Source organism: Vanessa atalanta, chromosome 11 (genome assembly GCF_905147765.1).
Source record: "Vanessa atalanta chromosome 11, ilVanAtal1.2, whole genome shotgun sequence".
Classification (NCBI taxonomy): domain Eukaryota; kingdom Metazoa; phylum Arthropoda; class Insecta; order Lepidoptera; family Nymphalidae; genus Vanessa; species Vanessa atalanta.
The window spans coordinates 4,319,478-4,345,726 of NC_061881.1; the positions used below are offsets into that span (position 1 = coordinate 4,319,478).

The 26,249-nt window shown below is 32.7% G+C and overlaps 2 protein-coding genes across 5 annotated transcripts in view; one reads left to right on the plus strand and one right to left on the minus strand.

The window, feature by feature from the left end:
- The window catches only part of LOC125067199 (homeotic protein ultrabithorax), a 119,352-nt gene that overhangs the window by 72,013 nt on the left and 21,090 nt on the right, over positions 1–26,249 (minus strand). The gene's annotated exons all lie outside the window — the stretch shown is intronic.
- LOC125067200 overlaps positions 1–26,249 on the plus strand; it is a 53,080-nt gene that overhangs the window by 11,489 nt on the left and 15,342 nt on the right. For all 3 annotated transcript variants that reach the window (XM_047675651.1, XM_047675650.1, XM_047675649.1), the window contains exon 2: positions 24,045–24,140. In XM_047675651.1, coding sequence (XP_047531607.1) covers positions 24,045–24,140 — 96 coding nt within the window. The remainder of the gene's footprint in view (positions 1–24,044; positions 24,141–26,249) is intronic.

A 26,249-nucleotide genomic window follows, 5' to 3' on the forward strand; every position in this document is an offset into this window, starting at 1 on the left:
AAAAAGCACTTTATTATAATTTGACACAATACCAAATAAAACAGAACCCAAAATCATTTTTATTTGTACTTTTTAAATTGTACGTGTGTTTATTTTATACTTATATTTTTACATAACTTAGGTACTGTGGATATAATTCAGAGCAAACAAATAAACGATCCAAAAATAACACCACAGCTTGAGTTTAATTAACAATATGAATCTTTTGATCTGCAGCGGAATATTAAGTGGTGCGGATTCAGTTCATATACCTACTGAATACCTACAGTTGGAAGTTGCTTTAATATTGTAAGTAACAATGATACTGGGAAAGGCATGCTTGATTACTCGAATGTCTGAGATGATACCTATCTAATACACAGCGCTGTGTATTTAATGAAATATATTGGTCATGTAAGGTATTAGTTATGTAAAAAAATAGTTTTGTTGCATTTTTATTTTAAAAATATAAAATGAGAACATCATTAAAATGCAAACTGATATTTTCAGTATAAAACAAAGTACAGATTCTTTAGAGTTCAAAAATTTGTAAAACGTAGATAAACAAAAACAAAATTGATTTTTATTTTTCTATATATAAATTGTTGCTTTATTATAATTGAACTGTATGAATCAGTAGGTACCTACTTAAACAGCAAAAATAGATAACCACACTTTATTCAATAAAACAGCTTAATCATCATCTCAGGTAGGTATATTTATAATGCAAGTGTTAATAAAACAATGATCAGCAATAAATGAAAACGTGGCTCTATACGCAGAGTTAAATTTAATAAAGATTAAATTAAACGTAGGTATTCGTTTGTAGTTTTGCCAAAGGACATAGAACGATATCAATACATAAGTTGTCTGTGGATTACACAGTAAAATCTCATTAGTGGTACACAAGAGACTCATCTATCTTCTGCGGTCACGTGTTCTCCGATACTAAGTATATTACGCCATTCATCCAATTTCAAACAAAGAACCTATAGAAATTGGGATCGTTATTTTAAAATGTGGCTTATAGTTTTTATAGGAAAAGAGCGTTAGGTTGTATACGGAAAAAATGTAATTTGATTATGAAAATAGAGGACCTATAAAAATATAATAATATCTTTATGTAATAATTCTATATATATCAGTTCCATGTTCATTGATTATAATGTAAGTAATTGTCATTATTTTTTTTTTAATAACAAATAAAGCTACCTGTTAAGGTTGATATTTCGTCAAAACAAAGTACCTTTTTTCTTAGGGGAAATGGTTGTATGTAGCACGTATAAATCCATTAGTAAAATTAGTCAAGATTTGCCTCCCTATCTCCCGTTATTTGTCATATACTTTAGGGACGCACTGCCTTGCGTTGCTTAGGGCCAAACTGTGGCTAAGTCACTTCATTGCGTGAGCGATAAATTCTAATTTCGGTAATGTGCGGTGTGGTGTAAAATAGTGTGAACCGGGGTCAATAAAATAGGTAATAACTTTGATAATTATGACTAGATAATATCTAACGTAACTACATACTATTTTGCTTGTTGGTAAATTCAGTTATAACCGCAGCTATTGCGGCTAATTATATAATAATTTTGTCAACAAAATTACTTTAATGTAGTTTAGTTTTTGACGTTTTAACAGATAATGAAATCATTTAGTGATGTTTATCGACACTTAAAAGACTCCTGTCTTGTTGTAACCAGGTTGAATTTCTAATTAATTTTAAATAATATCTTTATTCCCAATTATTTATGCATAGTATTTATAAAGGCATATCGCATTGAGTCATTAGAAAACAATATAAAGCTCGTTGTAGATCAGCGCCCACGCGCCGTCACCACGAGCCTCCGTAGTTTATGGCGACCCAACTCGCCACGAGACAATGCACGTAATAGACATGTTATGTTTACAAAACATGTTATAAACTGCAAAACTTACTGACACTAGAATATTAAATGTTTGCTAATTTTATTGTTTAGTAAAATATTGCGATTTTATGTTTTTAGTAGATAACTAAGTACTACTGATAAACCCTTGTTCTGCTAGTTTTTTATATAGATGGCTACATAAAAAAGTGTCATACATTTGATGTTGATAAAATTAAATTTATCTAGTGATCAAAAAAAATTATATATGTTTTTTTTTTTTGTTAACGGGAACATTACATCTGCTTTATCGGCTGTACATCTTCTAGTCGACCTTGAACGACGTACATTTCATATAAATCAATTTCTTTTCTAATGTGTATATATCTATAGCTACCTATGTAAAGCTGCTTTAAATAAAAATGTTGGAAAGATAAGACCCCTATGTATTTAACATTAAAAAGAATTCAGCTCGCTCTTAATACCGACTAATTTCGACAACAAATTGAGTTTTAAGAGTAAAATCCTGTAGGCTGTAACACGCCTAAATAAATTATACAAATATTATTAATGTTCCATTCAAATTTATGTTTATTAGGTACTAAATTTACAAATCATTATTTGTAGCTCGAAAAGCACTGAAACTCAATCAAAAATTGATAAATATTTATTAGACGGTTAAATTAAAAGAGCAGGCCCGTGCGTGTATAAAGTATGCGACCGTCCAACTAAATTATTTAACATCTTCATTCCCCGCGGTGCACGCATCGCATGACGGCACGCGGATGTGCAGATACATGAACTTTGCCAGTTCCTACATAATTCTATAAACATTTGCAAGTATAAAATAGTAACGTCTATAACGTAGTTAGCGAGGGTGGACAGTTCCTGAACTCCATCAACACGACACAATGGCCTAGTAGTCTTATTGGGAGCATTTTTTATGCTTCAACACTCTACTAAGTCTACGCCTCTGTCTTAAAAGTTACAGGCGACTGCTACGCACATCTAGATATATTTTTCATTGATTTTTTAGTTTTCGTTTCTATACCTAATTATGAAGAAATTAATAGTATACTAATAAAATTTAATGTAATGTCGGACCAATAAACTTTGTCCAGGCAGTACATTTAAGGCGGCTTTAAGTGTAGTATATTATTTTATATTAAAGATCTTAAGGTAAACGGGTGGAGTGCCTGCAGTTCCGCGATAAGGAAACACCCCCGCCCCACCTTCTTTTTGGGGGTGAAAGCGCCTTAAGAGCCGCCATACTTCAAATTGCGTTTAACTTAGATAGCTAGTTTGATACATTGCCTCCATTATTGCATATCAAGAGAGATACCTGATAAGGCACCGGTGATAGATGACACTTTTCAATTGCTTGTATGGTGAGGCCGATGAAAAAGAAATTTTAATAGAGTTAGTTGATATAAGATTTAAATTAACATGGTTATTTTTATTACTAACACTATTTAAAACGGGATATTTACCATGTTTTTTATTTTTATTTGGTTGAGCTCAATATTTCGACATTATCTACGAATGTCTTGTTCGAGTTCCACCAAATAAAAATAAAAATCATGGTAAAAATCCCGTTTTAAATACTGTTAGTAATAAAGTTAGTTGATATTTTGTAGATATGCTGCCCTCTAAAATATTGTATACGGCTTATAAAATAATAAAGCTTATAAAAATATTATATAAATATGTAATTTTCTTTTCTTAATTCAAACGAAGTAATATGAGCACTGATATTATTTATGGACTCGACACAGATATAATTTATTTACTATATTTATCAATAAAATTCGTAGATATTTCCTAATATATTCGGCAGAAATAAAGCCTCGTAAGCCTTAAATGGTATAAATTTAATTGGACAGAGATATAAGCCTATACACGGATTGTGCTGCACTATATCACGCACTACGGACAGGGGCAGCGCTTGTAATACCACCAACCGACATCGTTCCATGCGTATATACGATGATCACTGTTTGATTTATTTTATTTAATACTTAAATATCTTATAATGTACAAGATTTTATAAATAAAGTCTAGCATTCATTGTTTGTTGGAATAAAGGCCCGATACATGTCTATACACGAATTGTGCTACACTAAACAACACGTGCCCCAACAGACGCAGCGTGTTGTATTGCGTTCGATGCCATTCTCTGTCTTTACAAGTTACTTTTGTGATTTGGGATTTGATGAAATGGAATTTAATTATTATTGTAATTAGAATAATATAGGTCAATAGAATTTTTGAAATGTTGAATTTATAACATTTAACATGACATTAAAACCGTCTAATAAATATTTATCAGTTTAATAACTAACTTAAATGGGTAGTAATACCTAAGTAATATAATATATCTCAGATAAGAGAAAAAAATTAAATACTTCTTAAAAACAGAACGAAAATTCTAAGTTCTTTATAAAATTTTTGGTATAGCAAAGATTTCTCTACCAAGTAACTCTTTATCCATTGATTTCGGCGTATGAAATTTAGCATTATACGTAGTGGAAAAGCAGCACGGTGACCGCGCTGGACAGATTAAACATCGGGGGCCAAATGAACATGCGATAATTTATTACACGTGCCCCCGTGTGTATTAGCTGTATCCGACTAATGCCGGCTTTCGATATTCGGCGCTCGGTCGCGATTCGATATTTACGAGCCAACGAGTCGCATTAGACTGTCCGCCCGTAGGTAAATTAGCGCAGCTGCTCGCCACTGTTACAGTGATTCATTCCAAATTGGCTTTTCAGCGAGAAAAAACGAAGCTGCGGTAGACGCTATCTAGGGATTGCAACTAAATAGCTTTTAAAAGAGTTGGCCTTTTGTTTGCTTTTCTTTCACCTTAAATAGCGTAGGATGAAGAAAGAAATCTCTAACGACTTTCATTGAGTTTGAAGTTGCGACGCGACTGCTTTGCACCGAGGTGATTCTAAAAAGTTTATAAATATTTGCATCTCATTGATCTGTTTTGTAAATACGAGCATGAAATATGTTCTCGATGTAATTACCTACTGAAATAATAATAGATTGTTCAAAGTAGTAAACGTAATTGCAAATCAATAAATAACTATTTATAATTCAGTGTGTTATTGATAAGGGCGTTTTAAAGAGCTCTGTAAGATGCATGAGCACTACGATTAATATCTCCACGGAAGACCGCCTCTACGCGTGTTAGACGGCTAGATGAAATATCGTTGCTCAACTCCTAGAGTTATTCACTGCTAACTGAGCGTTTTAAATTGGCCGTGTAATTTGATTTGTAGGACTCAGGTAATAGAGCCAAGTTTTTATTCCAAGATCGCATCAAGTAACTTAGGTATAGCAGAACTTTTGTGGAACAATTTTAATGAAATGAAGAGATTTTCGTTGCATTGCTTTTGAAATTACCAAAGTGATATTATCGCGGGTGACCGCTGATAAAACAAAATAAATAATTTCGGTACGAGATAAAAATCTACATGTACAGGGCGATGCGGTCGAAGCTTATTTTTAATGAACTGCAAATGACAGTCCGTGAAATGCACAAATGTTGCATTTCCCAATAATGAACCGGGGAAATTACCTTTAGTATAAATAATCCGTGCCAAAGGGTGGGTTCGATGCGCCGCTACTGCAAATCACCCCCCACCCCCCACGCCCTCCACTACTGTCGACGATAAATAAAATTCACGTTTTAACAATAAAATGCATTTTCCGCAAATGCTCCCGGTGAATTATTGTTCTGGCTTTACGAGCTTAAAATTATATGGGCACGTGAAATTTTCGATCTCGATAATAATGTATGCGCTCTGTATCGCGACGCACTATTTTCTGATGTTACTGTTTTTATTGTTCGAATTTTAAATTGCCTTAATTACATTGACAACGAAATTATTAATGAATTTCGCACAATTATTACACAAAAATAAATCACGTTTATTTACTCGCCTATACGATCATTTTAAATCGACTCCGCTTCTTTTTATTTATTATAGCAAAACTCTCTGAATAATTTTCAGTCCAAAAATCGATGCTTTGAAAACAACTTACCAAATGTCACGTACCGACCCTAAAAATACTTATAAAACATTTCCCGGAGGAAAAAAAACAATGTTTTATTTCCAACAAAAATAGATCATACGCCCGCTTGATGGAGAACCAATAGCGTCCCTGCGGCACAGATGGCGACACAAGCGCACAGATAGCAGAAATATGAATTGTGGCTTTCGATATTTGTCACTTGAATTACAACTCCCGACGGATAGCCGACCGGACTCGCACCTCGTTTGGATGATCTATTTTTTAACCGATTTTCGGTTGACTCAAATTTGGAACGTATTGCCGTTTCTTTTTATTTCGAATTTCAAAAAGCGTGTATTCGATTTTTTTATTTGTTGTTAGTTAAAAAGAAATTTATTTTCAAATGCTAATCTCATCACAATAACGCAAATGAATGCTTTTATTACAACACATTATTTGAAATAGACGTAGAGCAAACATATGTAAGCATTTTATTTGTGACCCCTGTATATTCAATCGGAATTTAAAGCATTCCTATTTAAGGATGCTATAAACATGTCTGCGTTTCATTAGAATAGTGTCGCACACAACTATGTTTAATTAAATAAGTAATTTTTATGAATGGACGAAAACAAAACTTCACGACGATAAATAAGTTTTAGGAAGCCTTATGTAATAAACAGCGTAATAACAGCCAGTTACACCAAGGAAACCAATTTGGACGGTATTTGTAAACGTCAAATATGTTTGCGTTCACCTATTTATTGCTAGCATCCCTCACGTACGGATAAATATCGTAGACACTGCGACAAAGTGAAAAGAGATACACGAAAACAAGACAGACTACGCCTTATAAACAATAATTTACAAAATAAATATGAACCATAAGAGCTTATAATATGAGCTATTTTTGTATAATCCACCTTGATCCTAAAGCATTTTGAATTAAGGCAAGTATACAAGTGGAAAACTCAGTGCACCACGTGCGAATGATTCATAGTCGTCCCTTAATTAAAGAAGATTTTAATTGTATCGGATGTCTGCGAAAGCGAAAATAATGCACTCCTAAATTGGGGTTGGAGCTGGGAAATTTATATTTAAGAGCAGTTCGAAATATTGCCTTGCGTGTTTTACCTATCTTTTGGATATAAGCCCGATATAGGGTATGTCCAATAATAATTGTTCATTGTTCAACGCAAAATATGAAATTTATTTGTATAATTTTCGCTCCAACGAAACAACAGCGCGTTGATGTAATTAATTTTGTTATTTCTAACTACAGTGAAACTTTATTACGCTAGATTCTGTTTAGCAATAAAGAAACAAAACACCATTTAACAAAAGTTGAAACGCACTTAATCCAGTAAATTCATTTTGCGTATAAAGCCAAGCTGCCGCCGACTTAAAATATCTTTCTTAATTACAAAAGCCTTTGTTGAACGTATCTGATCTATGTAAACAGACGGGGCGAATGTTTTAAATAGCAACCCAACAAATAGGTTCCGGTTGGGAGAAATAAGCAAAACTCCTTAATGAAGGAAAATTTAAAGGGTCTCTTTGACTTGACGTAGTGATGTTGCTGGTACACTTCATTAAATAATTAATAAAAAGACCGACTCTATAATAATTTTACGAAAAAGAAACATATACAAAACGACGAGGAATCAATAAATTACAGAATATTACGAGTATTACATAATACATAAAAAACACGCATAGTTGCTAATAATTTAGTTCTGCAACCAAGCGCAAAAGAGCTGCGGAGTTACCATCCATACAACCGAATCGTATTCAAATTTCCCGATGTAGTTAGTGGTGTAAACGCCGTAGATTGAACGTAGTTCATTTGGTGAACAATAGCTGGCCCGCCGCCCCGCAGCGACACCGGATAAATTGACTCGGGCCACCGGCGCCCTCTGTCGGAAAATTGGGGAAATCGATTTAAATATCTTGAATGTGACGGCTTATCTCGATCTGAGGATTTAGGTTACACTGGAGCACTCTTATGCCGCTATCGAAAAAACGACGGATATTCCGTATTGTGTTAAATGATTACATTTTTAAAAATATACCTATATTTAAATTTTTCTATGAATATTTTAAATACAATTTTTATATAAAATTAGTATTTCTAAGGTACCGTTTACAGTTTATTTATTTATTATATTTCTTAAAGACTACTGTTAGCTTCACATTTCACATGTCCTCCTGACCATGACCACGATCCTTATCTTTAATACAACCTATACAGTTTATTAAAAACGCTACAACGTTCATAATATTGTTTTTAATTTAATTTTCGTTACGGTTGACTGCTTATTATATAGCATTAATTATAAATATACAATAAATGTTTGTATTTTATATCGAGTTTATGTTATACTGGCTACCCGTAGCAGCTTTACGCGGGTAGAATAAGTGTAAAGGTAGGTTATATTCATCATTTAGACTGAAGAACAAACATAACGGATTTATTTTTTATGGTATTATTTTTTTGGTTTTTGATGATAAGTGGTCACCACCGATTATAGACAATGGCGCTGTAAGAAATATTAACACTTCTTATCACTCACTCACTTCTTACATCACCAATGCGCCACCAACCTTAGGAACTAAGATGTTATGCCCCTTATGCCTGTAGTTACACTGGCTGTTGTTTGGCGGAAGAGTATCTGATGAGTGGGTGGTACCTACCCAGCCGCACAAAGGCCTACCAACAAGTTTTTTTTCTACCTAGGAAATAGTCAGATTTTTTCTACTCTATTATGCATGTATCACTTCTGCTTATTGATAAAAAACATATCAAAATCCGTTCTGTAGCTTAAAAAATCTAAGCGTACAGACGGCGGGAAGCGTTTTTGTTTTATAGTTACTATGTAGAGATAAATACATTAGTTACCGATGTTATTGTATGAAAGATAAATAATATAACAGTGTCAATTGTTAAAGGAAAGCGTTAACTCTCATCGGTGATTCCGATTGAGATAGAGGTAGAACTTAGCTAAATTGCGATATATTTCCATCTGTAACTGAACACGCGAACTTCAAACACGAAGTCCTAACAATCTTCAAGAAAATTATTGTATTTCGAATTTAAACTGTTAACCATAAATCGTCTAACTTAACTTTGCGAAATCATCATATTGAAATTATAAAAATGCTTTGATTTATTGTAGGTAATGCTTGAAGTAATTCTGAAATAGGAATAATGTCAAATACGGCATTTGAATATCAGTAAATAAAATTAAATAAGTACATTAAAATATATAATTAGGTAACCTTCCTATACCTAATCTCGCTCGTTTTTGAAGGAACTTAAATAAAAACAAATCAAGGCTCGTTATCGTAAACCTTAACCTCAAAGCAAGTTTACTCAATCTAATAGAATCACCCGGATTGCTTTCCGATATTTACAGTTTGATTTTTTCCCCTCGTTCTGATTCGGGACGAGGAAGAGGCGTGTACCGGCGACGGTAATGGCCGCAGTACCGTAACAAACCTAATTAACAATTTGCCCTATCTATGAGGTGCTACTTGATTATTTTATGACCACCTTTTTTCTTAAAGGGAAATTGCCGTATTCATTAATAATACTTATCTCATCGCGTTGAACAAACATCACTATTAGTGTTTATATTTACCAAATTAAAACAAAAATCTATAGATAAAGTGAATAATTAAAATAACCGATGCTAGTAGTCGTACATGAATGTATTAAATTTCTCGATTGTTAAAGAAAACATGACAAATCATACACGCAATTCTTATGTCAAGAAATATTTATATGCGCAATTTTGTATTCATACCAACAGGGTAAGAAATAGCCTTACAAAAAATATACAATTTATTTTCAATCCATTGCACTTTCTTAAATAAATGACAAAAAATATTTGAACAGTGCGCAGTAAGTTTATTGATTTAATCATGCGCAAATATTTATAGATAGGGCCGCGATGGGGTCAGAATTTATTGAAGATACATAGGCAGGTTACACTGGCGGTAGCAATCAGACAAATTGGCTCCGACCGAGCCCCTCAAACAGAATTAATCTGATTCGTAGGTTTTCTTAGCGAAAGAAACGAATTATTAAGAAATATGAGTATACGAGAAAACATGATACAGAAACTAGATATCATATGCAACGATAACCACTTACTATTCCTGCAAAGGTTTACATTGTTATCATAATAAGAAATATTCTTCATCAAATGAAACAAATGACTACCTATACTGCCTGTCGAGTTTGTTTTAGACACTAAAAATTCTTCAAAGATACAAATGTTTAATGATTACTAATTTACCATATAAAGTATGGGAATAATTTGTAGCGCGTTTGGAATTGAATAAAATATATAAGTGGATTAAAATTTACGACAGATGTGTATGTTCATGTTTTCTTCAAATGACCAACGAAAGATATAAATGTATTTAAAAGTAAAACAGGCTGCTACACTTGCTCCCTTTGACACGCATACATTCGCCCCGAGCATGTGTATCCAAGGATAAATATTCAACAAATCCACCTTTAAATAAACAGTATAGGGAATAACGTTTTTGCCTCATTCCCAGTAAACGATGCCTAAGATATTTATTGGGGGATGAATTGAGTTTTTATATATTACATCTCAGTCTCGTTTGTGCTTATACTTGAGATTAAGTAAAGCTCTTTAATAATTTTACTTACGTATCTTACATTTACAAATGACTTAGCATTTTATTCTTAAAAAAATATAACTGTAACAAGGTTAATGCATTTATTAACACTACCACACTAGCATTTGTATTTATAGATAATGTACATAAACAAACGTACATATAAATAATTTTATGTATTTATATTATAAAACTACTTTTATGGAGACTTAAAGAACTTGAAATAAATACTGTTGGGTATATAAAAAAATTGTCGATCCAAAGGAATTTTAGAGTAAGAACCATTTAAAAAAAATTATAAACGGTCGGTCTACACATAATTTCGGAGCTCGGAGAAAGTTGACTTGGGTGACTACCCAGTGTATTAACAAGCGCCAAATCAAAACGTAATTTATTCAAGGAAGTCTTTACGGGCAAAAGTGCCCGTATCGAATCTGTATCTGTTGAATTTCACCGGTTATCGGTAAGCTCAGTTGCTACTCTTCACAAGGAACATAACATTTTATATGCTGTGCGGTGCTTGCGTGTGTCGGTCTTCCAAAATTAATCAGATATAATATACCCATATATTGAGAACACATATTTTAACTCGCTTTTTTGATTAACTTATCATTTTCATTTATAGTACCTTTAAAAATCTTATTCGTGAGAACTAATTAGTAGTATCAATGTATGCTGAATGGCATAATATCTAATCAAAGCCGAGCCCTGCTATAAGTTATAGCCCTTAAGCAGTTGTTGTAGCGACACTAAACGTTTCCGCCCAAACCACAGTTGATTTGTTGTTCCGTTCAAGAGTTACTGCCTGTTCGAAACATTTCGAGCCATATGCTACCTGCTTTACGTATACCAATAAATATCTCACATTGATCATATATTGTTTAATTGTATTTAATTAAGAACACAAAAAGTACTTGGTGCTTGTGCAAGCACGCATCATATACCGCCAAGCAACAGTACTTTCCTACTCTTCGGTAAGTGTATCAGTGTTACTACAGGCACAAGATATATTAAATCTTATTTCCCAAGGTTGTTGGTGCACTGGTTATGTAAGGAATGGTTCATATTCCTTACAATATAAATGAAAATGAGCTGAGGTGACCACCATTACCATTAGGTGGCTCACTTACCAGACTGCTTACCTAATACAATAAAATGAAAAATCAGTTACTTTAGCAAGGTATTATTCATCCCAAACTATTTTATAACTAAGCGTCGTAACGTTTAAATCTAATCGTAAGCTAAAAATAACATAGGTCCTAAAAACATATTCGGTTTGAAACCTTTCTTATAAAATGCTGCGGATAAATTATTAATATAATCCTTTAATAAGGTAGTGTGAAAATAATAATAAATTTTTAACTTAGATTCTCATAGGAATATTAAGATCTAGGTAAAAATTTAAGATGATAGATAAAAATAGTTCTCTACGAACATTTTTAGTATTTGTATTACAATAATAAATAATTAAATACACTAATAATAATAATATTTTAATATATTTGTTTCAAACTAAAATTTTAGTTTACTTTAGGTAAAGGTACTCTAGAGAATTTAAAAAGTGTAACAAGATGCATTTAGTTATATCTTCATTAATTTTATGTTTCAAATAAAAATAAAATTATTCAAATAATTTAAACAAACACGAATTAGAATTTTCTTGCATTAAATACCTAAATTATTTTTTGTAAATTTGTAATTTAGGCAGTATCACCCTAAACTGGCTTACGTTGTTATGTCATGAATATAAATCGTGATAAATTCCAAGCGGGTAAGTGCGGGGCCGAGGCAGCGGGGCGAGGCGGACCAGCCTCGAGGGGTTTTTTCTTAAAAATAACTTTTGTCAAGGCAATTCCGTGGAGCCGCGAGATTTATAGAAAGGTGGTGTCACCCCAGTAATTAGTTTTTAACTAGTTGTGATAAGGGTCCGCTGTTTTATGCGCACTCCATAAGTAAATATAAAAGTTCTTTGAAGTAAGAGATAACCGTTTCATCAATTTAAGATGTAGATTTTGTTAAGCTATGAGGCCTAACAAATACAAAAGTTTTATATATCGTTGGAACTTGGGCTTGTCAAAACATTCCTTATTGTTGTCAAATTCTTGTGTCCCGACCCGTCATATCATACGGGTATTTGTATGATTTACGTCCAGCGGCAAAAAGCGAGAAAGTTTTTCTACGAAACTTCTTTTATTCTCGGAGAAAGTTGCGTAAAAAACTGGAGGCGCTTAGAAAAAAGCAATTTCCTAGCTCAGGTGTGTGAGATGTTCTTTATCTAACTTTGCATCCGAACCGCTTTGTTTATGACGGCATATTTTTTCGAAGTTTTGAACATTTTATTACCCTGTACCTTGAGCTCGCACTTTTGTTACATCAAGACCGAGAACGGCGGAACAATTGTTGTTTTGTAAACTACTTTTTTAAAATTAACACGCTACCTGTATTTTCATTCAGTAAAACTGCATAAATTAACGCCGTGCTACTGTTATTTGAGTATGAATAGAATAATGAACGATGATAAATTAGTCCAAAAAGTTCAAGGTGACAACAAAAGTTACTTCCAAAAAGCAACTCAGAACGGTGCCACATCTCCTTTTAATGGAGACGGAAAATATAATTTGAAATACTCTTTATAGCGGCTATAATGTAACCAAGTGGGCCAAAAAATGGTTGTCACCGTCTGGCGTAGTACATTAACATGAAGGGTGTGAGGAAGGAGGCTTTATCAGAAGGGCCTTTCCTGAGGGAGGGCCAAATAATGCGATATTGCTCGTTTGTGCGAAGCCCTATTTATCTATTAAAAAACGTAAGATTTACGATCGAGTATAGGAAAGTTTGGGAAGTTTTTATGTCGTTTCATCATTCTTTTGGCTAATATAAGAGATTGATGTGGAGCTATTATTTTACTCAGCCCGCTAAAAGGATTGACAAAACCAGCAGATAATAATATATTAAATGTTTAATATAATATTCTATAAGAAATACGTTTAACTAACATTGTTTATGAATAATAAATGCCTAATGAATTTGCTTCAAAAAACCCTACTTAATAATATATATCAAAAACTTCAGACTAAGGGACAATAAGGTTGTACTGATACATACATACACAGCAGCTCAGACTATTATAAAATCTTTTACATCACAATAAGGCTTACTATTGAATTGTCATCGAATAACGGTGTTGGAGGTCTCGTTAAAATATCTTAGGTTTGTCAGAGAGAGCTTCAGTCACGAGGGTCACGACTTGGCGTGGATTACCTTACTAACGTTCTGAACTCAAGTCCTCTGTCACTAGTATGGTCAATTTAAAGATACCCATACCATTTAGGTTCGTTATAACAATGGTAAACTATGACCATTTTAATATACAAATGCGATACAGAACTCAGTTTTGTAGTGTTTTTAAATAGCACGACCATTTTTGTGAAATATAGATTTAAATTGAGCATAATAATATGCATTTTTAATGATGTTTAGAATGATTAAATAAACTAAATAGTACGACAATATGCTGAATTTGGTGTAAAATTCGTAATGATATGTTGGGCATATAAAATTATGAAGGCATATATTAAATAAACGCCAATGATAATTGCGTACGTAATAACGTATTAAAGGTCCGACGCATGTTTATTATCAAGCGGAATATTGGCTCGAAACAGTGCTAAATTCGCTTCGGACACCCGATAGTGTGGTATTATCTACCATTGCCTATTTGTCATCGGATGAACAATGCGTACCCTCGTAACACCGACTATCTTACTCAATTTGTCCTCATATAATTACGGGTTGGAAAAATTTAAGCGATTTTTTTTTCATGTTGTTAACATGGTATTACATTAGCAGGAAGTAAAATATTACGTTACGTGGATCCGTGCGGGAGATGCCAGATAGCTACACACTTCAAGCCGATTTTCAAGGCTTATTTTCTAAAAATGAATAATATTTGTTTCGATTTGGGAGTCTTTGCGATTTCCTTTATGTCAAATGTTAAGTGAAATTTATGTTTTTACGTTAATCGGCTTTTTAAAGTATGATTCGTTACAATGCAATTTTATATATGTTTATATTTGTTTTATTTATAATGAAGTAGTAGGTCAGTCGTACTTATAAGAACTTGATATATAAAATTAATTAATTTATTGTGTTATTCGAAATGGGACAGTATTATAAGAACAACAGTATTTTTAGTTCCAACATATGTTAAGTACGTATGGTTGGAGTGTCAGAACGTTGTACAGTAACATGGCATAAAATATTTTCAGTTTTGCTCAGAACTCCCTAAACCGAGGACTCTGACAGATGTTACGTTTGAATACGTGTAGAGCTACTGTTCTCGGGCGGGTTAGCTAATAAATAATACGAGAGAGAGTTAAGACCACCTAGCGCGGCACCAGGAGATGTTTACGGCTCTACCCGAGCAGTATTGTGCCCACCTACGCAATATATTTTACTTAGCAAATTGCTCAGTTTGCTCAGCGTGTCTAATAACCACTTAATGAAGCCAGGACTTTTCCATATTTAAATTTTAATCATACCACGCAGCGGCGAACTCAACGCCTCGTGTTTAAACGACCGCTTGTGAAACAGTAACTTTGCCATTATACCCGCACTTGTTACTCGCCCACCTTTTGTAATAATTATTGTTATAAACAATATCTTAAATAATGAATTACAATAAATATAATAACAACCTATTTATAGTAAATAAAGATTAAAGTAACAAAATATAAATGTCAAAAATAAAGGTGTTGGTCGGTCTAAGGTTTTGAGCTAATTACAACATGCATTTCTAAGCGTATTGGTGGCTGATGTGACAAGTGTATTTTGACCAACACATGCAAATTTACGATGTTTTCCTTCAATACCGAGCATGAGATGAATTAAAAGCACGAATAAAGCACAAGAAAATACGGTGGTGCTTGCCTGGTTTTGAATATGCATCTTTGATCGATACATCAATCACGTCTTTTAACTACTGGGCACTGGCTATATCGTTAATACCTACTTATACTTGACCACCGTGAATACCGTTCATTTTTAAATTATACCCTTACCCTTTTGTGAAGCTAAAACTAACTACTTAATTCAAATACTAGTATTAATTTAACACATGATAATTAATAAGTAGATTTGATTAAAACCTGTGTAATTAAAAAACTTAGAACTTACCAATAACTTACCGACTACGTCTTATTGCTAATAAGGATGAACATACCTGTAACAAAAATACATACATGGTTAATATTTTACCTAAATATACATAGGTAACTTAATACTATCTTTTAAAATAAAATTTGTCTTTATTTAGTTCTATTGATTTAGTTGAATTGATTATTTAAAACATTATATACAATCACATAGGTACATTTTATTCAACATATTTTTAATTATTTATGTCTAAGAATATATATATATATATATGTAATTTTGTATGTAAAATTGATATTGTTTTATATCTTTAATTTTATAAAGATATAAAACTGTATATAAAACTTACAAAATGTAAAGAAACGGGCAAACTGTTCACACAATATCACTCAAGCATGCAGATAGCCTTTGGCTATGACAGTCGAAATTAACGCGATGACCCCATGGTCAAGTTAAGGCAATCCCACAGCTGAGTTGTAGAGCGGGGTCAAATATCGATCTTTTCATTTCGATAAAATATAAATTCAAACGGAATAGTTCAACTTTTTAATATATTTCGTTAAACTATTTTGAATATTTATATCCAAAGCAAGTTTTATCAAATAAAATTTATTTTGTGAAATATTATATCGTATGTGTGGCGTCACGCACACATAAAGTTCGAACTTTGGCACACTGCACCATAAATCAAGGGGCGTTATGCGCCATGTTTCACGAGATCGTGCGATCTCTATCGCTCTTCCATTATTTGTTATATTGTCATCTCCGTCTAGCGTTAAGCAGGAGCTTTGGGATCGGGGGAGGGGGCAGCTGTCTAGTCGTGACGTATTACTCGGCTGGCGGTCGGTCAGGTCAGTTTGCTCTGCAGTGTGAAATACCGCTCTGTTTTCTTTATTAACTCCAATCCAACTGAAACGTTGCTTTATTAAAAAATACTGTGACAATAGCTTTAGCATTTTTATTGACTGAGATAAAACAGACGGAAGCAGTAATGAAGGGCCTGATGCGAATATCGATATCGACATACGCGCTAATTACTTACGTGCCGTGCCACCAGCGTAATGTATGCCGAGTAGGTTCTCAATGCAAATCGCAAGTTCGATTCGAGAATAGACAATGCGAACACTAGTTTATGGGACCACCCACACTAATTTGATACTATCATACCTATAGGAAAATAAAAGCAAACATACGAACCTTGTTACAAAACAACTTCTCTTGCGGTTAATTAATCAAAAATATTTCCTTAACTTTACACAACTATTTTGCAGAATTTTAATGTCGTTAATATTGAGATTTATTTGCTTATATTTTTACCCTACCATTGCTTACTAAACAAAGTAATTAAATTGCGTAAATTTATGAGAGCCCCAATCAGAATCACACCTCGGCATTAGCATTGCGCTGTCTAGTCATTTGTAAAAGCGAATGATGGCCTACACGTGATCAGCATGTTAATGAATCGAAACTGTGACTTACGTTATAAATACCTACCAATGATATATTTATTATGGACGTGTCGACTATAACCTTGTTTTCTGTATTTTTAAATTCAATTGAATTTCCTTTAAATAGAACTTCGTTTGTTCAAGACTTTTTTTTTCTAGAGCTACTTTCTTGACTTTTGATGTTATGTTTGTATTTGTTTGTAACACCGAATACATTGAACACTTATTTGTATTAACTAATACGAGGACGTTATAAATATCGCGCCCTTGTTGGACATCTCATTGGGCGACAATAAATACTGCGTTATCTCTTGATATCGACCGCAGGCCGCATTGCCACGCGGCGACCTACCCTTGCTCTAATGAATTACACAATGAACTCTCATCTAAATACAGAAAAAAGCTTTTAAAGGCACATATCAAAAATGCCCACAAAGCCTACTAAGACAGCGCCCTCAGATTTATAGCACTCCCTTTGTTAAATCACGTAATCTCCACGTGGAGCCGCGATACAAATGGAGGTAAATGAAAATAAATGTAGTTCCTCATTCTGATGCTCACCTACCTATTTTACATTAAGTATGTCCAAGGATAAATCTGGTTCTCTTTGGGGTAATATATTCTAAAAATTACCTGTTAAATCACATTTAGGACAGATAACACATTGTTTGGGTTCTGTAGCTTACACAAAAAAATGTTTGTCGGTCAAATCGGTTGTTATTTGTTGCCTTCAGGGTGGCTTGAAGCTCATTGGGTATTTAATATATTATGTGCCACGAAGGCCGATTTGATATATCAAAGCATTGTTTACCGGAAAAAGATAAACTTATGTACTCGAACCCTTAAGTTTATGACCTATTATAAAAAGCATACATCGAACATTATGCGTTTTCGTCTCTCGTTATGTTAGTAAGTACGTTACGTTACGTTAGTACAAAAGGTCATATGTCAAAATTGAGTACTTTACAAGACAGCATGAACACTAATTATTTCTTTATATTTTATTAATGTAACTTTAATATTTTTTTTTTTAAATTACTAGATACCATGGTTCAACTAACGCACATATAATATAAAGTTAAAAGAATTAAATTAATTAAAAAAAATATGCTCATATTTTAGTTTCAACTTGGGTCTTATTTTTTACACCTTACGACCTTTTTAACTTACAGTAAGTATCTACTTACTGTTGATAATGATATTCAATAGAATACCTACTAAAAATAATCTTCGAATGTTCCCGCCGATAGCTATTAGGCTACAAATAATCCTATTAAAGACTAGCATGACAAATATTTTAATATTAAATCATCGTCTTGTCATAGTGCGTAGGCGAGTGTCGAATTTAAATTAACGATTATTTATTGTTCATGTTTCGGTAACTGCTGTTTGTTTCGACGTGGTTAGAACCATTTTCGGCAATTTCCTGTTATCTGTTGTATGAGTACCGTTAACCTTCATTAATATTCGAAACAAGCATTTTACTTGACCGGCAAACTACTAATTTTATTTCGACTAGTCTTTATAAATAAACACTCCTATATGATGCATATTTAGGTCAGTGCCGATTAACAAAACGTTAATGTGAGTATAAAAAAATATCTACTATACCTACATAACCTGTTGAACAAATATCTAACACAATTAAAACTATATACAACGCTTTTTGTACTTAATAAGTTTTCTAAACGTATATCTTATACATATCAGTGATATATAGAACAGCCTTATCCATTGAGACGGCTTACAAATGTAATTTATTATGTAAGTTTCAATGTAGAACCCATTTATTCTGCTTATCGATAAACGCAACAGCAATTAGCGCATCACTAGACAAACGCTTTTGGGTGCGAGCCTACAAATCATACCGATAGCATCTTCTACAAATTTGAATCGGATCTTATTTATGATTTGCCTTTTTCACGGCTACGTTTTGGGGAAAATTCAAATATAAATCCATGATAAATTGCTATTGGATACGATATTTCAGATTTAAACTTTTGGCCACAATCAGCAATAATTCATCCAAGATCCCGACTTAGATATCTCACATCGCATTCTTGTTTCTACAGAATTTCATTTTAAATCGCTACATTAATGATAAAAATTGATTTTGAAAGTTTGAAATCGATTAAGGTTTTAAAATTCCCACGATATCCTCTTCATTATCTTCAACAACATAATAATCATAACAAAAGCATGTACAAAACCCCGTACTTGGTTAAACAGCAATCGCATAAACAAACCCCAACAATAAAGCCAAATAAACGCTCGAGCACGCCATCCAATCGCACCTTGAATCGCACATAAAAGCCCATGAACACCGGTTGAATTGAATACTATACCGCTCAACAGAAGCACCGAATATTGCATTCCCAACCGTACTCGGTCGGGTAATATCGAGTACGGGACCGGAGCTCGCGCTCATCAAATCGTTTACGAGCTGCCGAAGTGCCCTCTTCGATAAACGTGCCATAAAAGTTCGGTTATTCAACGGTAGATGGCGACACTAGTGGCCGTTTCAAGTCGTAGCAGCGATTTTAGTGCCATCTATGGAGCTTTTTAGTGCTTAAGACGATTCAAGAAAGAGATAGCAATGTTCTTCGTTTCACACAAACAAGCGCAACCGAAGTTTGCTCTACTTTAGTCGAAGAAAATTGTAGAGCGATTATGACTTAAATTTTTATTTGAACATGAAGCTTTACGTAACATGTTCGTTTGATTATTCTTTTTCCAACTGATATTAAATCCATTTAACCAATCATTTTGGTATTTAAGGTACTTTTATAAAAATACATTATTTTAGAATTTCAAACCGTCTGTATACAGTTTTCGAATTCTAGAATAAAGTTGGTAAGTACGTAGCAATTGTAAAACAGGTATATCGTGATTGCTTCATTTGGTTCTCATGTGATGAATTTTCAATAGGTTATAAACATCCGGCATCTCTGTATGGCGGAACACACGTGGTGGTCTAATTATGATTATAATTTTAAGCCTTCTTCGTGTTTGTAATAATTCAAGTGTATCGTAAGTCGGTTACAACCTACCGATTTGCTTCAAATGTTAAGTGGTAGTAATTTATCGTCTACTGGCGATACCGCGGCGCTTAGTCCAGATACCGGTAAGATAAAATTCTTAAGATAAATTTCTATTCTATGATGGTTATGTAAATTTGTCTCCTTTTTTGTTTTGTTTTAATGATATTGTAATACAAGCTATTATATATATATTTTATTTAGGTTATTGCAACGTTATATTTATTATATTATTATTACTTCTGCAACCTCAAAAAACATATACTTAGATGAATATATGTAGTAGGTATATTATTTAATATTATATTTTAAATGAAGTAAGTGTATGTGTTGAATGCAATACTTACATATTTACTAAGGTAACAACTTGGTAGTGGATACTCATAATAAAACACGGGTTGTGTTTATACCTGTATTATATTTAAAGAAAAAATCTTGCTTTACCTAAATATGTACACTTGCCAAAAACATGCTTACAATACATCATTCAACTTTAATAACCATGTAACTATAATCTTTATCTACTATTATTGTAAAAGTAACTGTCTGTCTGCCCTTTAACGATCAAACCAAACTAAATTTTGTACGAACCAAGCCCCATAGAAGGACACAGTGTACCTCCTGATTTATGACTAACATCTGTCACTCAACTTTTAAAACGCGAGCAAAGCTGCGGGCGACAAGTAGTAAGTATTAAATAAGTTGTTTTTCTATACAATATGAAACCGGAAAAGTAAACTATTTCCAGACGACAGACAGTTACCAAATAGTTTTATTTTCATCATTTTCATTTCCAACGTCTAAATTTAAAAAAGACGTATTCGTGATTAACTACATGAACATTTTCGTCTTTCATATGAAATGGCTTCGCGTGATGTTTTTATTTTAACATGTAACATCAAACATATTTTTATTAATACAAAATTAGGTTACAATTATATTGTATGTGTAATAGAATAGTATTAAAAATCAATATTTTCAAAAATTAACAAAATAAATTACAAACACCATTAAATAAATTATATTTATAATAAACGTTAGTAATTACTAAATAAATCACAATGTATAACATTTTTATGATAAATTATAATTATAGGATATAGCCAACCGTATCGTATAATCAATTGAATTAATTTATTTCCGCAATAAAACAAACTTTTTAAAATTACACGATGTTTTATAATAATTATGAATATCGCGTCGATAATTAAGAAATTATTTAAAACATTTAAGTATATTACTCATATAAAATAATTACACTAAAGCTTCAAATAAATTCTTAAATCAGGGAACACAACAACCGGTTTTTGTAGAACATTGTTTTATACCTACGAACAATTATATATTGTTATCTCTTTCCGTCATAGCATTTAAGACTGATGGCATCCAATTACTCTATTGGTGACTGATTAATATATATATTTATAGACTAATGAAGTACCAGATAAGTGAAATATTTTAATATGCTATAAAATTTAATTTTAGTTTTTAAGATAACTTCTTAAAGTAAGAATAACCTGATTTTATCTATACTATTATTCAACTATATGATATAGGTAGGCGGCAAATGGGCCACCTGGTGGTAAGTGGTCACCACTGCCCATAGACATAAGTACTGTAAGAAATATTAAGATTTTCTCATATTATCAATACGTTACCAAGCTTATCAAGATCTTATGTTCCTTGACGTGTCTGTTGAAGGTTTGCATAACGCCCTACCACAAAGAAACTAGATATACAATATTAACACCTGAATATAATATTGTATGACACCTATTTTTTTTTTATTTTTTGTTTCTTTTCAAGATTGATAGAAATTTGAAATTGAAAGTGAATTGAACCTTTAGTATATAAAATAATTCAAAACATAATATTTTTATTAAGAGTTTTCAATGAATTAATTTATAAACACAAACAATTCGTACGTATGTAAAAAATACAGTATTTTTTATAAGACGTTGATTTTTGATTTATTCAATTTAATAACGTAGCAAAAAACTATTTCTTGTACAATAGTGTTCTCTTTCGTACCTCGAGCGACCTCTGTGGTAAATTGCGAGTAAATTATAGCAATTCGTTCGATCTCAAACCATATGCGGCGGTTATAAATAACTTAATGAGGTAAAATTATCCACCATCTTGCATTTCGGCTTAGTCTCTACTGGTTTTGGTACAGCGTTAATTAGATGTTTTTTGTTCCAGCAATACACGAAATCCTTATGTGTATATATTAATTGTAACTATATATTTATGACAATTGTACGATTTGAGAAAATAAATTTCATAATAACATTTAATGTAGTAATTCTTTATTTTGTTTAATATTCAATAAAAAATCTAATTTATTATTCAACATTATAGGTAACTTTATCAATAATATCTAATAATTGTAGAGACATAAAATATTTATTCCATTCAAACAATTGGATACCCAATATATTCCTTTATGTATGTTATATTAAAACTTTGAATTTATGGATATTTAGTGTTGCTCCCTGTTTTATTTAACATTGTATTTCTTATGCTTCCGTTTTAAGAGTTATTTCAAGAACACGGAAAGTCGTAGAGTCAGAAATAAATCTTTGCTAAGAACATTAGATTGATCTTTACATGCTTAATAGTTTTTTTGCAATAGATACGTATCAAGGAGCAAAATATATTTCATAAATACTACATAAATCGAACTAATATTGTAAATGCAAAAGTAACTCTGTCGTTGTATTTGTTACCTCATCGCGACTAAGCCCCTGAACGGATTGTTCTGAAAGACGCAAACGTAGCCTGGGAACTGTATAACTATACCAGCCACCCGTCCCGGCTTCTCTTTGGTAGCATATGGATCTAAATAAAAAGTTTTTTAGTGAAGGACAAATGTTTGTCCTTCACAAACATAATATAATTCTTATACTATTTTTATTGGTCCAGGAACGTAGAGCCACTCACAAAAGTTGCATTACAATCGGATGATTCGTTTAACAACGTATGGAAGATGAACGTACATTCATTCGTTTTCAAATTTTAAGATTATGGATCTTCATTCAAGTATATTTGAGCCGAACAAACATTTATAAATAACAGTTCCAGCTAAGACGACCCTTTGAATATGGAGCTCAAATAATAAAAAATAAAATAATTACGAGTTTCCCAAAAATGATCCTCAAACTCGAGCAAGACCAACCAGCGTATAACAAAGGGCTATCTCACATCTACATGCAAGCGGACACACGGACGAACAGTAATATTTTGCACAATTACGATCGTAATCTCCACGCCAGATATAAGCCGCATCCCGTCACTCCCGCTATGAATTACGATTACACGTGTAATTATATAGCAGCCTTTTTAATTCAACTTAATGCAAAACATCTTATACCCAAGACTTGTAACAGCGAGCTGCGAGACTCTACTTAAGGATCGCCAGCTGACGAGGAATATTCATTTTCTGTGATCAATATTACAACCACGCGACAATTATTGTCTGATCCGATCCAATTATACTGAAAAACAATATCGAATTTATTGCTCTTCACATATTTCATTGCTGCTAATAATGGATAAAACGTTTCAATATAAATGCTCTATTTACAACAATTTCTAATTTCCTATTAATCTGATGAAAATGAAAATTCGAATAAAAAAAACAAGCAACTTAAAAGTCTGCTCGTCTTGTTATATTTTATAATTATGTCAAATGCATGGATGCATCACAAAATTGAAATCTAGATGATTTCGGTCTGCAAATAATTATAATATAAAGTCGACCGTTTCGTAGATAATCGTGTTAATGGCCATGTAGCCTGGCATTTGCGTTGGCACATTGAGCGCGTTAATGAATAAAAAGGGTCAGGTAATGTGAAGTAAATTAAAAGTATGATTTTTTTTTTCAGATATGTCAAAGGATCAAGTATCGAGGTGGTCCGATGGCGGTCGCGAAGCGAACGCCACACGGGGCGGCGACTGGCATCTCATTTTCTACATGCATCGTAATTTATTTAAAATTAATTGTGTGAAAATAAAGCGATATCTCTTATCAACGGACATGTAAGGTTTGAATATTGATACGACGATAAAGTGTGTCAACTCGTAGGTACTTTGTTTTGTAAGACTAACTGGTTTTCAATGCAGCATTAGTACAACGATTGAAGAAATCTTGATTTAGATAATACAATTAAATACATACATAGCATCAGTAATTGCTATGACGCAAATTATGACGCTTCGATTGCAATTAACCATCGAACATTCTAATGCTTAATTAATGAATATTGCAAACTACAGTGTAATATAAAATGCTATTTTTAGAACAAGAGTACTCTGCGAAATATTCCTCTTACCTGGCCATAATAATCATTTTTACAATCTTCTGTTATATAGGTACAGAATAGCGAGCGGGAATCAATATTCGGTTTATTCCATAAATTTCTAAAACACAAACGTCTTAAATCAACAAATCTTATAAAACCGAAATAAACCAATTGGCAACACCTTAAAGTCTATACTCCAATAAATAACGTCTGATTTATGAAAATTTATCATACTCTTGAGGCTTAATTTTGAAATGATCTCGCGCTTATTTCGAAAAGGTATTAAACGTGATATCATTGACAATGGAATTGAGACCTTGTTCTTAACGTAATAGATTGAGTAATTGTTTTAAGGAGACCGTGTAGAAGACGTTTTTCACCATACAACTGGAAGTGTGTCTGTGTATTGTTTTGATAAGCTGCAGAACGGGTTTGCGCGATTTATGACTGGTATGATTTAATGCGAATAAACTACTCGCTTGGCGTTGGCTATATTGATAAATACTCCATTTTTAACGCCGTCACCTACCCCACATTCTTTCGTGATTTTCCTGTTATTTCTTTATTAATATCTCTACGTCATTAGTTTCGTCGTTTATTAAGTATATACGATTATATCTGCAAATTTTACGTTTTTATAGTTTTAAAAGTACCTCAATAAATGTTCTCTTATTTTTTTACAGCGTGCTTAATTAATATTGTTGACAAGTGCTCATTGCATTGACGCATCACTTGGTAATTTATTCGAGACCTCAATTAAATTATAATGGCGAACAGTGTGGGCTCGTTATTTCTAGATAGGCAGCCCTATCGCTCCAGGGCCAATAGGAACCTTGTAAAGTGGCGCCTGCGCACGATCGCCCGCTGAGTTCTGCAGTGCAAATACAATAAGAAATACTATAAGGAACTAATCTTTGAATTCACAGACAATCAATACATTGAATCAAGCCATTGCGTAATTAGTGATTAGAATTCTTAGTTTAGCTTTCTTAGCAACTAAGCAATTGAAATGTCGAAATTTCCGCATTCATATTTTTTTATGACGTTCGATGAAAACGTTACAAAAACCTGCTCACATTGGAATGTTACCGCGTTTCTATAGAAATTCCATTATCAAAAACAAGTGAAACAATTTACGTTGGTAACGAATCTATTACAGAATGCAGTGACTGATCCCCAACTATCACTATCAGACATGACTGCAAGCAAATTGTTCGTATTCGCTGCTGACGATAAATCATGCGCGGTTAGTAGAGATTTGCGTGTCACAACTGCTAAATTTATGGCCAAAGCAAGGTCGGCCCTAGGAACGTATTCCGCGTGATAGTACCTCTTTGTCTATAAAACACTGTATATTAACTATTTCATGTTTAACAACATAACGTTATCGAACCTTATCTAACTAAAAAAATGTTTTAAAATTTATAACTACATATTTATAAAAAGTAAATGCAGGTTAAATAATGCGTATTGCACGCAAGCTTTCTTTCGCTTAAATTTATACAATATTATAGATTAAAAACACCAGATGTAACTTAAAATAAATTTAATTTGAAGAAAAAGTTTTTTTAAAACATAACTGGGTACTCGATCGTTCTGCGAATGTAGGTAGGTACTTATATGCAGTTAAAAGAAAAGGTCCTAACCTTGCTTTAAAGCTTATCTTTGATACCCTCTAGTTCAAAATGTACGCACATTATTTTGATTTAAAAATTACAACAATACCAAATATATATTATAAAATCATTAATTAATACATTTCGCTTGACAAATTGATTTATTTATTTT